Source organism: Leptinotarsa decemlineata, unplaced genomic scaffold (genome assembly GCF_025532065.1).
Source record: "Leptinotarsa decemlineata unplaced genomic scaffold, Ldec_3_MD MMD2_tig00078422_RagTag_RagTag, whole genome shotgun sequence".
Taxonomy (NCBI): Eukaryota; Metazoa; Arthropoda; class Insecta; order Coleoptera; family Chrysomelidae; genus Leptinotarsa; species Leptinotarsa decemlineata.
Window position 1 is genome coordinate 1,055,438 of NW_027412747.1, and position 16,120 is coordinate 1,071,557.

The 16,120-nt window shown below is 38.2% G+C and overlaps 1 protein-coding gene across 1 annotated transcript in view; it reads right to left on the bottom strand.

Annotated features, from left to right (window-relative positions):
• Myo81F (unconventional myosin 81F) overlaps window positions 1-16,120 on the bottom strand; it is a 359,268-nt gene that overhangs the window by 37,433 nt on the left and 305,715 nt on the right. Inside the window, exons 19-20 of the mRNA XM_074185988.1 lie at window positions 4,445-4,740; window positions 4,151-4,390 (exon numbers count right to left, since the gene is read on the bottom strand). Of these exons, the coding sequence (XP_074042089.1) occupies window positions 4,151-4,390; window positions 4,445-4,740 (536 nt within the window). The remainder of the gene's footprint in view (window positions 1-4,150; window positions 4,391-4,444; window positions 4,741-16,120) is intronic.

Below are 16,120 nucleotides of genomic sequence, written 5' to 3' on the forward strand. Positions count from 1 at the left end.
TTTACGTACGTAGTACAGCATTTACGTACGTAGGACACCAAACCAAAAAACTAACAGACGTCTTCAAACCACTGAACATCAACATCACATACAAGCCAAACATGAAGATAACACAAAAAATAAACAACTATGAAAAAGAAAATGACAAAGACCAAAACGGGATATACAGTATACAATGCTCGGACTGCAACAAATTCTATATCGGCCAAACCAAGAAAAAACTAATCCAAAGTTACAATGAGCACAAAAAAGCATACACAAATCCAATAGTATATAAATCAAACCTCGTAAAACACGCCATACAAAACAAACATAATTTCCCCCCACCAGAGAACCAAAACTTATAAAACAAGTCAATAAGGGAAAGCGCATGGACATTTGGGAAATCTTAAACATCCATAAATTTAACAGTCATAAATCACTTATCGAGGAACAAGTACAAATGAAAACACAAAAAGACCTAACATTCAATATATTAAACAAATCAATACACACTCCTAGAAACAGTAAACCTAGAGAAGATCCAAAGAAGATCCAACACAAAGAATAGTACCTGATGTAATCCAAATACAGGCAAATTTACCTAGAGTACCTGGAGTACCTACATTGAGGCGATCGGACCGTATAAAAGGACAAACAACAGGATGACACGTTCAGTTTGAGTAGAGCCTAGATGATGACAGTACGACCAGCTGTCGAAAGCGCTCGCAGATAATTAAATAGAAGTTATAAAGCTTCAAATCCTTTTTGTGAGTCACATTTAATATTTAATATTAAAATATATATATATATATATATATATATATATATATATATATATATATATTACAATGTAGGTTTTCACGGATGGTAGAATATGATGTGTTGTTTTTCCGGGTGTTCATCTGTTGTGTACTATTCGATAGTCGACGTTTCGCCATCATCTCAGATGGCATTATCAAGACGAGGTGTACACCTCTCGAAGCGAAGCAGTAACTCTTCTTGATAATGCCATCTGAGATGATGGCGAAACGTCGACTATCGAATAGTACACAACGGATGAACACCCGGAAAAACAACAAATAGAGATTTTATCGAGTGTGCATGATACAAATCAAAAATGAAACAATTCGTCGCGGACACGTGTTTCTGGCTATTGGCCTCATCAGCGCGGTGCAGTGTTGTGTCCACGAATTGTTTCACACTCGATAAAATCTCTATTTGTATTTATATCCTGTATCCGGATGTCACGCAGGTAGCTACAGCTGCCTACGTGGTCATGTTAAATGTAGCCTGGGAATTCTAGGTCTTCTAACTGGAACCACAAATGTGCGGTTGGCTTCTGTTGTTGACTCCGTGCGTATGTGTTGTTTCCTGCTTTCGGCAAACAAGTGTTGCCCATCTTTACACTTGGCTGCACCGCGCTGATGAGGCCAATAGCCAGAAACACGTGTCCTATATATATATATATATATATATATATATATATATATATATATATATATATATATATACAATATACAGGTCCGTATTTAAAACAATTATATTGATGATGGAATTCTATGAACGAAACGTTGCATTGAAAAATGCGTTCACCCAGATTCTAAAGCACATGAAATAAAGCAAAAAATTTCTTTGTCATTTTTTGACATTATTGAAAATGTAGGCGGTAGAGCAAAAAAATAAAATCTGTCATCTTCAGTTTTTTGCAAATATCTCACAAACCGTTGGATTTTATGGATCTGAAAATACCATTGTACTGCATCCCTGAAAAGGTAACTTTTGTTCCATTTAACCATCCTTGTACGACCTACCGAGATAGCAATAGTGGTATCAGCTAAAAAAAGGCTGTATATATACATATATATATATATATATATATATATATATATATATATATATATATATATATATATATATATATATGATCCAACTAATTTTCCTTCATTTTCAGTATTTCAATATTAAATTTTACAAAAAGGATTTGAAGCTTTATATCTTCTATTAATTATCTGCGAGCGCTTTCGACAGTTGGTAGTACTGTCATCTTCTAGGCACTCCTCAAACTGTTTGAGGAGTGTCTAGTTTCCAAGAAAGCCTATTATAACAAGTTTAAATGAATTCCAGGCATTTTTTCTTTCATTTCCATTTTAGTGACAAAGCTTTCATCTTTTAAAAGGTTTCTTATGTCAGGCCCAACGAAGACTCCTTCTTTTAGTTTAGCATCGGATAGACCAAGAAACTTTTCAAAAAGATACTCAAAACAATCTTCATTCTTTGTGGTGGAAGTAATATTTTTTTAGGTTCCACTAAACTTTGTTTTTCAACATTTTCAACTCCAGGAATAAGACCCTTTCTTATTGGCCACAACTGCTTGACATAGTCTTGTTTCCTGTCACGGCTATCCCATTCACATAGGAAACATGGAAACTTACTGTAACCACTTTGTTGACCTAGTAACATTGAAATAACTTTCAAGTCTCCACAAATGGTCCACTTATGATCAGAGTAGCTGAGCTTATTAAGAACAACATGCACAGAAGCATATTGGTTCCCATTGTGAAGAAGTACAGCTAAATCGGTACCATGAAAATGAAACACCGGGGGCTAACATATGTATTTCTTCAAGTCTAGACCCTAAAACTTCTGCTGAGTCCTTTGGGAGGCCCAGATCTCCTACTAAATCGTTCAAGTCTGGAAAAGTTCAGGGTCATTGGTACCTGGATCGTAGATGTCATCACTGTCGCTACTGCTACTATGTGTTTTTGCGTCTAAATCGTCTAAAATGTTGTCCAAGGTATCCGGAGGCAAAGGAATAGGCAAGTTAGGTCCATGAGGAACAGGGCGAACAGCTGAACTTATGTAGGTTTAGGGAGGGGACAGACAGACCGACACATACATGCCTTGTTCCAGTAGGAACTGGATTTTTCCAGTTTAGATTCGTTTTGTTATTGAAATGAATAGATTAAAACCGTATTTTATTTTAGATATACACTCACATTATGTAGTAACTTGTTCATCATAAAAGCTCCATAATTCAGATTCAATTTACCGCTTATATAGGCTATATAATACAGAAACATCGAACCCATACCGAACCTAAAAACCCATTTGATTAGAAAATTTCAGATGAAATTTGTGACTTATCTATAAGTGATAGAATTTTTTTACATTTTTTTCCGTAATCTGCACACAAAAAAAATACTGTTAAAATCACTAGTTAAGTATCCTACAATTTTTTGATTACAGACTTGTGTAATGTATTTTGCCACACTTTGTACACATGGACGCCATTTTTTTTTCTTGAATGATGTATTTTTTCTATACACGTCATATTTTTATCTTGAATGATTATTTTGAGACACCCTATACACATGGAGGGATCACAAGTTGAAACGTTACAGCTTCTTTAAACTGTCATAGTTTTTCATCAAATGATGTATGTTGACGCACCTTGATCACATTAAGGGATCGCACGTCAAAACGTTAGGTCCTCCTACTCATCGTCGTCATCTCTTTACCATACAATTTCTAATTGAGTCGTATTCCTAACCATTTTTGCTCAATTTTTAAACCAGCAACGCTTCATCGCCCCATAAACAATGATTTATTTTACAATCAACCACATCGAACCTGTGATGCTTGCGCTGGCAACTAACACGTGACCTTGGAATGTGCTCCGAACAATCTTTTTCCCCTATCAATGATGTTGCTATGTTGTGTTGGCGAAGAATTCTGATTTTGTCTGTGGTTTCTTCAAAAGATAAATAGATAAGTACTATTCTAGTCACTCCCATATTGATCCTAATTTAATACCCACCGGTAGACAGCTATTTCAGCCTATTGGGCATTGTCAGTACCGGGCTGGCGGTCCTCGATTGAAGACAAAATGTGAATAACCAAGAAAAGTACTTGATAAAAATAACTGCGTAAACGCAAGCGAGACATATGGTGAACCACCTATTGGTGTGACATCCAAGTCAATTTGCCAAGTTTTCATGTCAGTGTTGGTGGTTTGACCAATCAGCCGACAACTGCGGTAGCAGGAAATTGAGAAGTATCCTGGAATGAAATCCGAAAACGAATCCACAACCTTTATGTAAAATGAAAGTAACAAAAAAGTCAAAATTAAAAATAAGAGTGGCAATTACTTACTCTTAATAATACTCACCATGACATCAAATATTGTTGCTTTATGTAGTGGCCAGCTCTGAATCAGGTTAAGAAATGCTTGTTTGGCCTCGGATGGAGTCATTCCTCGCAGAGACTGATGATGCATGTGTACTCCTTCACAGGGTAAAACTGGAACGATACGAGCAGGTAAACAGTGAGCAGCTATTGGTCTATAATCATGTAAAATTTCTTCCAAGTCACCGAGCTCCAACTGAGCTTGAAGCGCAGTTAACATCATCTAAAATAATTTAAAATAATTACATTTAATAAAAACGCATCCTTAAAGACTCACAGCTTCCTTATCTGTAATTGGAAAGCGATCAGTTCTCAAATCATGAAGGACCTGATGATACAGCAGTTCTTTCTCTACTGGGTCATTCAAATTTATAAAATTGTCCATGAATAGATGTTTTTTGAAAAGAAAAAAGTGATGCTGAGGTCTGGTTCTTTTAGTTGTTCCAGCATTGTTTGCAGTAGTGACAGCAGAAGCCGCCCTGTATCTCTCCCACTTGGCCATTACATCTGCCAACTTTTCTTCAGCTGCCAAGCTACGTTCAGAATTGCCTAATACTTCATATATTGCATAACCTGAAAAAAAAAAATGAGTATTTTGATGGAAAGGTTTTATTACAGAAACTCCCTAAACCTTATCCAAAACTGAAGTGTAAAGTGAGAGTAATTGAAAGTTGTCATTTTAAATGAAACTCATCTTTTTCCCAAGAATTTCAATATTCCTACGCGAAAATTGACTATATACGAAAAATTTAACCACATTCTTGCCAAACCCACGGCACTGGAAAAGGTGGTGTGTGAAAAAAAAGATATATGTACCAGTTAATATAGAATGTGAATACATAATGTGATACTTTTTATGGCTTTATTTGATGGAATCGGCCAATACTTGATGAAAATCCATAACGTATTAAAAAAAAAACACTTTATTTCAAGATTTTCACTGACAGTTTTACAAAAAGACAATACGTGTTTCGCTTCTTCAAAAGTGTCTTCACATCTATTTTGATAAGTAAAATTTGGAATCTCTGGTGTAAAATGAATTTTTGAAAACATTTTTCCATTACCAGAACCAAAATTTTTCCTTTTTTCAAGGACAATCACAAGCACTACAGAAAAATACTTAAGGCGCTCTTAGGGTGGTGTCTGTGCGAAAGTAGTGATTTACATTGGATTTGAATCGCTGGAGATTAAATACATTTGGAAAAACGTTCTCAGGAAGTTTATTCCACATGAACGCCGTTCTCCAAATGACAGAGTTCTTGAACAGTGAAGTTTGAGGTGTACTGTCCTGAAATCCAAATGTGATGACGGCACAACTGTGCTGCGAACAATCTTCCAACAAGAAGAAAAAACCCCTCTCTTGTACGACAGGTTGAAAAGTCTGCAAAATACTGGTGCGAATTCATTTGCGCACTTTTTAAGTACGATGACGGGCACTTCAGCAGGACCAGACGCCCTGTTGATATTGAGCTGTTTCAGAATTCGCCTGACTAGACGCTGTCGAAAAGTAAAGTCTGGGTATAGTGGGTGGTGCTTTTCCCAGAAAATCGAAGTTGGGGCGCAAATTGTTCAGCTAGTAGATTTGTTTTTCTATGGATGCAGTTGCAATTGAATCATTCGCTTGTGTTAGTGGTGGAATTGTGGATTTTCTAAAATTCTCATTAACAGCTTTAGCTTCCCACCAAAAGGATTGTGAAGTTGTTCATTTTCATTTATCCTAAGTTTACGGTTGTTGCGAGCATTAACAAACCTAGTTCAGTTTTCGTCACTGGGATTTTTGCGCCACTGCCTGTAGGCGAAATTTTTGGAGGCCTTTAGAAGATTGTTTCATTGAAAAAAGAATATATACATCCATGGATTTTCGTGACTTTAGAAGTACAAGTTGATGGATCTTTAGAGCTGTAACAAACATCTAGCAAAGGGGAAATTTCGTAAATGGTCTTATTTTAAACCAACTGAAGCACGAGTCAGCGTACGTTTTAACATTTATTAAATATGAAATATCTTAATACTACGTTCACAAACTATCTTAATCAAGAGCAGCGGATGTTTCATAAGCTTCCGATATACAGCGTCAAAAGTGTTTATCTGCAAAAATAAATAACATGTACTTCAACAATAACACCGGTACTTTCTACTACGAATAACAAATACGTCAGTTTACTTAATTTTGACAGTACAGAATTTGAACCAATGTATAATCTTCATTTTCTAATAAACTTTTACAAAGATCACTTGTACTTTAACAGGAGAAACAATTTTGATGGGTTTACCGATCATTCACAAATACTCAATATGCCTGTTAAATTTTAAAATATTCTAGTTAATATAATACAAACAACACCTAGATATTTCAACATCAGTATACAAATATAAAATTATATAAAATGAAACATGGCTTCATAAACCTTACACTATTAAAGTTTACATGAACTGTCAGTTTCAAACACCTTATTAACTACTGACAACCTGCACTTGCTCGAAGGCAAATTATGACATACATTTCAATAATACGTAAAACACAATCAACACAGACATACATATTAAACAACCCTATAAACCATAGCTAAATTCATTGTAAATACATAACACATTAGTAACATGGACAAAAATAATCAACAACTACATAAGGCATAGTCATACTACCCCACTCCATCCACCCCCGTTCTCCGAGCGGTCCTCAACTTACTGATGGGCACTTCAGCAAGATTGACATCTGACCTCTTTTAGTCGAAAGTCAGCCTTTAGGTGCTATTCTTTCGCGATCGGTAATAATGTTTTGTCATGACTATTCCTAACTGAATTTTTGCATGGGGGCCCCCAAAAACTAACCGGCGGCTATTGTTATTAGCGTCGAGCGTTCCTCAGTGAATCTAAGGATAATTGAATCGTGGTCGAGTTGTTCTGCGGTGAACTTGCTAAAAGAAAGTCTGATTAATATGCTTACCGGAGTCGTCTGACGGCGACTCGTGGGGGTGGTCGTAGATTCAGTTTCGTCGGCCTTGGGTGTTTGTCCCTTTCTTGGAACCTGGGGTCATCCATGTTCAACGCATCGTGTAGATCGGGTAGCGCTGGGTTGTTGTGCGATCTGATTCTATCGAACACGCTTTCTACGTGTTCTCTCATATACACGTCCACATATTGCGTGTCCAGGTCTTAGTCTCTGTATATAAATCTGTTGGGAATGTAGTACGGTGCATTCACGGCGGCCCTTACGCACGCGTTCATGAACGACTGTATCCTCTTCCTGTATGTCTGTGCGCACTGGCCCCAGGTAGTGCATGCGTCTAAGGTGTCTAAGGTGACCCCCAGGTATGTCGCTTTGTCGGTCCACGGAATTTCTTGTCTGTTGAAGGTGACGTTGCCTCACGGTTGTACAAACCTGCAAGTGAACAGTATCGCTTGACTCTTGTCAGGGTTTATACTGATCTTCCATAGGTTGGCCCACTCCTCTAATCTGTTCGCCTGTTGTTGCAAGTACCTTGTGACATGTACTTGGCTCGTGGATCTCGCCAGCAGGGCCGTGTCGTCCGCGTAGAGCGCCAACTTGTTAAAGTTATTCTCTGGTTTGGGCACGTCCGCTATATATACGGAGAAGAGGTGTGGCGAAAGGACTGCTCCTTGCGGGACTCCTGCTTCTAGTAGTCGAACTGTTGATAATTTGTCTCCTACTCTGCAACGGCATCGCCTGTTAGCTAGAAAAGACTGAATTAATCTCACCATTGGTTTTGAATATCTGCAATCGCTCATGCTAAACTCTGTCTAACGCCTTGGAGACGTCTAAGAAGATAGCTCCGGTGTTATGCCCTTTTCTGTCGAGGTTGAAGCCCTCGGTAGCGAAGTCTACTACCCTCAGGACTTGTAGCTCTGTCGAATGTTCCGATCTAAAGCCGAATTGCTCATACGGGAGGATTCCTAGTTATCTGGTTTGGTCTTCGAGTCTCTTCAAGATGACACGTTCCGCCACTTTGCTTATGGCCTGTGATTGTCTGGGAACAGGTGGTTCTTCTTGGGCTTCGGGATGTGGATAACCGTTGCCTCTTTGAACGGTTTCGGGAAATGCTGCAATCTGAGTATAGCGTTTATGATGTTAGTTATGGCTGCTATACCCTTACGCGGTAGTACTTTCAGTGCCCGATTTGTTATGTTGTCCGGGCCTGGTGCTTTCCGAGTGGATAGACGTCTTAGTATGTCTTTCATTTCCTCGGGATATGTCGAGGCCAGGGGTTGCGCGTTGTCCGTTCGTTGTCTCAGTCTTCGTACCGTTCTTTCCACCTGTCTCTCTATTTCGTCTACCTCGTCCGTGAACGGGACGTCATTCTCTCTGCACTGCCTTTCGAAGTTGTCTGCGAATGCCTCCGCCTTCTCATGGTAAGTGTAGACGATTCCTTGCTCGCCGTGTATTGGCGGACATGGCTGTCGAGGTCCGTTCTTGAGTACTTTCTGCATTCTCCATGTAGACTGGTCTTCAGTGTTTAGGTCTTCCAGACGGGTAGTCCATTGTCTTTCTCGGATAGCTTTCAATTCTTCTTTCAGTATCCTGTTGGCTCTCTGCATGCACCTTTTGTCCATAGGTGCACGTGTCCTTTCGTACTGTCTTTTCAGGCGTCTTCTTATTCTTGTCAGTTCCATCGTTTCTGGTGGAAGGTGCTCTTGGAAGTTATAGCGCAGGACTGGGACTTCTCGTGCGCTTCTTTCCATCGTTTGGGTGATCGCCTGTTGCAGCTGTTGTGGAGCGTTCTCCAGATCCGTTTTTGTTTCGATGCGTGGTATGTCACCCATCGCACCGTGTATGGCTCGTTGAAATCTCATCTAGTATATGACCCGCTTTGTTGGGTTGTCTGTTTCCACTTCACCTCTTCCTATCGTGAACAGGATGGGGTTGTGGTCTGACGAACCTTCTTCTAGTGTTTTCATCTCCGTAGTTTCGATGTTCTGCACTAGTGCGATGTCGAGAATGTCTGTACCGTGTATGGCACCGTGTATGGCTCGTTGAAATCTCATCCAGTATATGACCCGCTTTGTTGGGTTGTCTGTTTCCACTTCACCTCTTCCTATCGTGAATAGGATGGGGTTGTGGTCTGACGAACCTTCTTCTAGTGTTTTCATCTCCGTAGTTTCGATGTTCTGCACTAGTGCGATGTCGAGAATGTCTGAGATTTGGTCTTCTCGCGGGTAGTGTGTTGAGGTGTTCGGTGCTACTACCGCGATGTCCTCGAATTCTTCTAGAATTCTGACTATATATGTGCCTCTCGTGTTTCCATTCCTGCAGTTCTTAGTGCGTAGATTTTCTCTTGGTTTTTCGGTACTTTGACCAAGAACAGCGGCAGTATTTGTCTGGTTTTTCTAGATGTCATCCTGTGACACTCCAGAACCTCGAATCCTTGTTTTTTTCAGGTCCTCCGCCACGTCTGCTTCCTCCACGTTCTCCGGTATCCCCCGGACGACCGCGTGGAGCGAAACTTCTTTTTCTTTTTTCAACGTATATGTGTGGAATTCCAGGCGGAATTCTTCCATGAATCTGGTGCATTTTTTCCATTCCAATTCATTATTGGTACTGATGTATATACCGTCTCTTGTTAGGCGCGCCCTGTTATATTGGATTCGCCTCTTTTCTAATTTCTTTGATTCCCTCGTTCCACCTCTTTGTGTCATGCATGACTATTGGAGGTGGTTTTGTTGGGTCTTCGCTTGCGTTTGGCGTCGTATTTTCCTTTGGCGAGCTGATGTGGTTGGCAGTACTGTTTCATCTCCGCTTTGTCTGGGAGTTGGCCATGCTGGGACTTCTGACGTTTTGGTATTTGAGGTTGGTAGACCTGTCTCTTTTTCTGCTATGGACGTTGTTTCCGTATCCATTGCGTCTTGGCTTTCTTGTTGTTCTCTTTTTTCTTCTTTTTCTGTTCGCCTCCTTGTTTTCCGTCTTTTTTTCGTTTCCAGTCGCTGGAAACCGTCCTCCTCTGACTCCGTCTCTGAACTTACCTCCGGGGCTCTTGGCTGCTTGGTCGTTAGCGAATCTTCTTTGTTCTCTCTTGTTTCAGGGAATTTTTCGGTGTTGCCACTTATCTCTTTTTTGTTCTCTTGTTCACGGTTGTTTGTTCACAGTTATTTGAAGGTCCAATTACAATTTTTGATGAATTTGAAACAGGATTTATTCAAAATTCTGATATAACTGTAATTGATAAAATGAAAATAAAGGAATATTTTTCAGTAATGAATGGGTTCTGTATCTGTAGAATAGGAAGGGTGAGTGTAGGCCCACAGAACTTAGGCCACATTTGACCCAATGCACATCCTGCCAGGAAGTTGTTCTCGTAGGTCATCGTCCATTCTGGGACAGGTCACTGGGAAACATCTCCTTCATATCGGCAGGTGTAGGCCAAGACTTGCCGATTGCACACTCTCTTATTGACGATAACTCCGGACATTCGCAAAGGACATGTCTGACACTTTCATCTTCCTGTTCGCACATCCTGCATAAAGGTGTGTCCACTAGCCCCATAATGTGGAAGTGTTTCCTTGGTTGACAGTGGCCAGTCAGAAATCCTACTGTTGAGTGTAGATTTTTCCTGGTCATCGCCAGATATTTCTTTGGCGCCAGCTTCCCAGGGTCGCCCAGGGTGATCTTATCAAGATTGCATCCTTTGATTTCATCCCATCTCTTTGATTACCAAAAAATTATACTGATAGGTCGGTCGGTAGCCAAGCGGTTCGGCGTGGGTGCTTTGTTCACTCACTCGAATCGACTGCCGTGTTGGTCGATGGTTCAAGCCCTAGTCTGAATGATCGATCTTCACTTGCTATCGTCCAACCCGTGTTAGGAATCACACGTTAAAAGGTAAGACCTCGTTAATCCTTAGCTCGCACAAGTTTCGACTTTTGATGGTTGTCGTTTGTAGGGGTGCGACATCTGGTTAACGGAAAAACAGAACAGAACTCATAACTATGTAAAAAGTTTTGACAATGTTTTTTTAACTGCCAAACATTCTGAAAGACACATTAAATTATGTTGAGAGCTTGAAAATGAACCAGAAATAACTAATATAATGCAGACTAATTTTTGGAAAACTAAAATAGATAATATTTCCAATTAAGATTATTATCTTCAAAATATTTATTCATTTTGATGAATTCGAATTTGGGAATCCATTAGGATCTCATGTTGACTTCCACAAGATTGGTGTAATATATTGTTCCATTCCTTGTATTCCTCCTACCTTTCAAGGACATTTAGAAAACATATTTTTAACGAATTGAAGGGGTTATATTTTTAGGAGTGATTGATTTTTTTGGGAAAGAAAGTTTTTGGCTTTCTACTACTCCATCTGATACAAAAAAAAGGGATGAGAGAATCTTCCAAAGAAAGGAAGGAAGTAATCAATTTGAAACTCTATACATGAATGTGTAGATCATGCAAAGAAGTAACTTTCAGACACAAACTGAAAGAAAGTCCTCCTGAAACAGCTACTTTCATATAAACATTGAATTACACGAAAGAAAATAATTCTTTCGAAACAAATACTTCTATATGAACACTGAATTATACAGAAGATACTTTTCTCTACTCAGTTTGTATTTCAAACATTTGTTGTGGAATAAGAATCAGATATCATTCACATGAGTTCTACTTTGAATGAATGGTAATAAATTGTACTCACATAGAACACTGTCACCCTCACTGGTATACACCGATGTTTCGCCTTAAGACACTTGCCCTAAGGCTCTTCAGTACCAAATTGGATCACATTATAGAAAATACACACACTTCATTCATGAATTACGATTTTGATTTGATTTAATCCCAGCCAAGAGGGATCTTATTTGAATTGAAGGGGTTATATTTTTAGGAGTGATTGATTTTTTTGGGAAAGAAAGTTTTTGGCTTTCTACTACTCCATCTGATACAAAAAAAAAGGGATGAGAGAATCTTCCAAAGAAAGGAAGGAAGTAATCAATTTGAAACTCTATACATGAATGTGTAGATCATGCAAAGAAGTAACTTTCAGACACAAACTGAAAGAAAGTATTTTCTATAATGTTATCCAATTTGGTACTGAAGAGCCTTAGGGCAAGTGTCTTAAGGCGAAACATCGGTGTATACCAGTGAGGGTGACAGTGTTCTATGTGAGTACAATTTATTACCATTCATTCAAAGTAGAACTCATGTGAATGATATCTGATTCTTATTCCACAACAAATGTTTGAAATACAAACTGAGTAGAGAAAAGTATCTTCTGTATAATTCAGTGTTCATATAGAAGTATTTGTTTCGAAAGAATTATTTTCTTTCGTGTAATTCAATGTTTATATGGAGGACTTTCTTTCAGTTTGTGTCTGAAAGTTACTTTGCATGATCTACACATTCATGTATAGAGTTTCAAATTGATTACTTCCTTCCTTTCTTTGGAAGATTCTCTCATCCCTTTTTTTTGTATCAGATGGAGTAGTAGAAAGCCAAAAACTTTCTTTCCCAAAAAAAATATTTTTAACGCTTCTGTCTCACTGTGCTGAAATAGTTTGGAAAACAACATGAAATTGAAAATAATAAAAAATTGCACAAAGTTATTAATTAAGATACGGATGTAAAACTTTAAAATTTCAGCTAAACAAGTATAAAGGAAGTTTCCCTTTTTAATAAGAAAAAAAAATGTAAAAACGTCGAAGTGACAGTAGAAAGTCTATATATATATATATATATATATATATATATATATATATATATATATATATATATGCGAAAGCGCTCGCAGATAATTAATAGAAGATATAAAACTTCAAATGCTTTTTGTAAAATTTAATATTCATATATATATATATATATATATATATATATATATATTTCGGGTTACGCTCCGTGTTCTGTGTATTTTATCCCCATAAGGATTATTTTCACAACGTTTCGGCAAAGTCTCATTTTCCATCTTCTGGTGATGTCTGGTTTTTTCAACCAGACTGATTAGTTCGAACTCTGTGTCTCAATTTATAGGGATGGATGTTTTTCTTTACCTGCGTTGCTGCCACTACCTGTGTTTGCTCGACTACCTGTTTTGGTCTTATTACCTGAGCTGTCTCTCCTGCCTCTGTTATTGTACCTGTATTGTCATGTGCCGAGTTTTGCTTCTAGGGTTGGGCGGTCTGATTGCTTGTGCGAAGCGATAAAACGGGTCTCCATGTTGATGGTAATCTTTGCGCATCATCCCTCTTGTTCATATTATTAGGTCGTATTTCAATTTCGATAGCCTCTCTGATTGTTCGCGAGTAAAAGTTTTCGTTGCTTGCTAGTATTTTTGTGTTATCGAAATTGATGTTATGTCCTGTCTGCAGTACGTGTTGGAAGAGAGAAGACGTGGGTTCATCTTTGCATATGTTGATTCTGGCCGATGTAAGTCCTGTCACAATCATGGCATGGTACTTCATACACTCCATGTGACTCCAGGGGTATCTGATCCTTGGGATTACGAAGCATTGACCTTATTGTCCGTTCTGGTACGAATGAAGTTGATATGTTGTGTCGGCGAAGAATTCTGCTGATTTTATCTGTTGTTCCTGCAATATATGGTAGTGTGGTTGTTATGACCGATGTATCTCGAGTTTCATGTTGTTTCCGTCTGGTCTTGGCAGCCGCTTTTATACTTCTTTCTGAGTAGTTATTCATTTGTAGGGTTGTTTCGATGGTGTTCAACTCTTGTTGTCTGTGATAGTTGTCTGCCAGCCTCCTCGAACGTGTGATCAGTGTTTTTGCCACCGCGTGGATTTGTTTTGGGTGGTGGTGTGAATTTGCGTTTAGGTTTTTGGTATTGGAGCGAATAAAGTTTTTTTCAAATAAAACATTCCAAAAAAAATTTATTCAATTATCAAGAAATCAACATAATTCAAAAAATTGAATAGAAAGATGAATATAATTTTTTATGTATTTCAAACTGAAAAATATTTTTATGTGGAGAAAAAGAAACTGAGAGATTGTCAGAAAATGATCATGGAAACAGTATCATATTGTAATTATTAAAATATTGGAACCAGAAATGATTGATTTATTGACAAATGTAGGTTTATAATATTGTGTGACGAATGGTGTGGAATAGCATTTTCAGTTACAACTTATATAAATAAAATGTTTCAGAAGGGTATATTTGATCAGAAACAGATGACTCAATAAAGAATTTTTTTTTATTTAAGCAAATTCGCATCAACCTAGTTATTAGCGAGTAGTACATGTTCATAATTTTGTTATAATATCGATACATTTAAGAAATTTGACAATATTTGGAATATTACAGTTTCTGCCAATAGTGTTGTAGATAACTAGGGGAAAGTTAAAGTTGTTTCGCTGCATCCAGTATTTTGGACAATCGGTGAAAATGTGCTCAACACTTAGTTTTGTTTCACATATGTCACACATTGGCTCTTCGGTGTGATTTAACAGATAACTGTGCGTGAGATTGGTATGATCTAAGCGTAGCCGATTGATGAGCAATTGATGTTTTCGGTTGTTTGTTTCGTCAGGCCACGGTTTCACATCATATTTGATTGTACGTAGTTTTGCCCCGGACACTTGCCACTGATTTTTCCATTTCTGGATTATCGCTGTTTTCACCATTGTTTTAATGTCTGTAGATAATACTTTCGACACTACTTCGGATTCGGTAGAGGTAATTGTGCCACGAGCACATTCGTCGGCTTTTTCATTGCCCTGAATTCCAATATCTGATGGGATCCAAATGAAACTAATATTTTTTTCATGTTGCTGGATCAGATGTAGTTCTCTTTTTATTTTTTGTGCAATTGGATTTTTAGGATATAAGCGCTTAAGTTCATATATAGAGCTAAGTGAATCCGTTAAAATGATATATTTCTCTCCACCTGTCGCATTGACATAAACCAACGCACGGTAAATGGCATAGAGTTCTGCACTGAATATGCTGGTAGTTGAGGGAAATTTATATGAGAACGATTCAGAGGTTGAAACTATTGCAGCTCCTACTCCATCGTTGGTTTTTGAGGCATCCGTGTAGATTTCCGTGTGATTAGTTAGAAATAATTCGGTTGAGTTCGTTTTTGATGATCTGGCTGTTGGTACTGTGTTTGTCGTATTTAGTTAGGCTCGTGTCACAGTTCGGCGGTTTGACAGTCCAAGGAAAAGGTGGATTGAATTTGATAGGAAACGTTTCCGATAGGGATAGATCGGGGGTAAACAAATGATCGCGGATCCTCTGGTAGAAAAGTTTATAGATTCTTGTACGATTTGTGAAGATATTTCTATATTTATCGCAGAATGTGTTATTGTGAGTTGGGTTTGTTGGATTTGCACTTATTGTTGCTGCATATGCCAAACTGAGCTAGGTACGTCTGTTGTGGAGAGATGGCTCCCCCATTGCACAGTAGATGCTTTCAACTGATGTTGTACAGAAAGCACCTAAAGATATTGGTAAGACTTTGATATGGATAGTGTCGAGTAGCTTCAGTGTTGTCTTGTTCGCTGAGTTGTATGCAATACATCCAAAGTCCATTTTAGATCTGATGAGTGTTCTGTAAACGTGCAGTATTTTTTGACCGTCAGATCCTCACTCTTTATGTGCCAACGTTTTCAACATATCCAGTCTTCTGTTACACAACTCGGCTAGGCTTTCAATGTGTGCATTCCAATTCAGTTTGTCATCAAATATTATACCCAGGAACTATATGGTTTTGACATATTTAAGATTTTGCCCATATAGGTAGAGGGGTGGTATATTGGCCGTTTCTTTTTTTGGAGAAGAGAATACATTGTGTTTTTTCTGTTGAGATAATGAATCCAGTTTCATTGGACCAATGCTCTAGGTTCGAGAGAGCTTCCTGAGACAATGATAATAAAGTGTCTGAATTTTTGTTTTTGCAGAAGAATACCAGGTCATCCGCATAAAGACGTGCTTTCATTGATGATTTATTTTCTTTCAGAATGTCATTCATGGCGATGAGG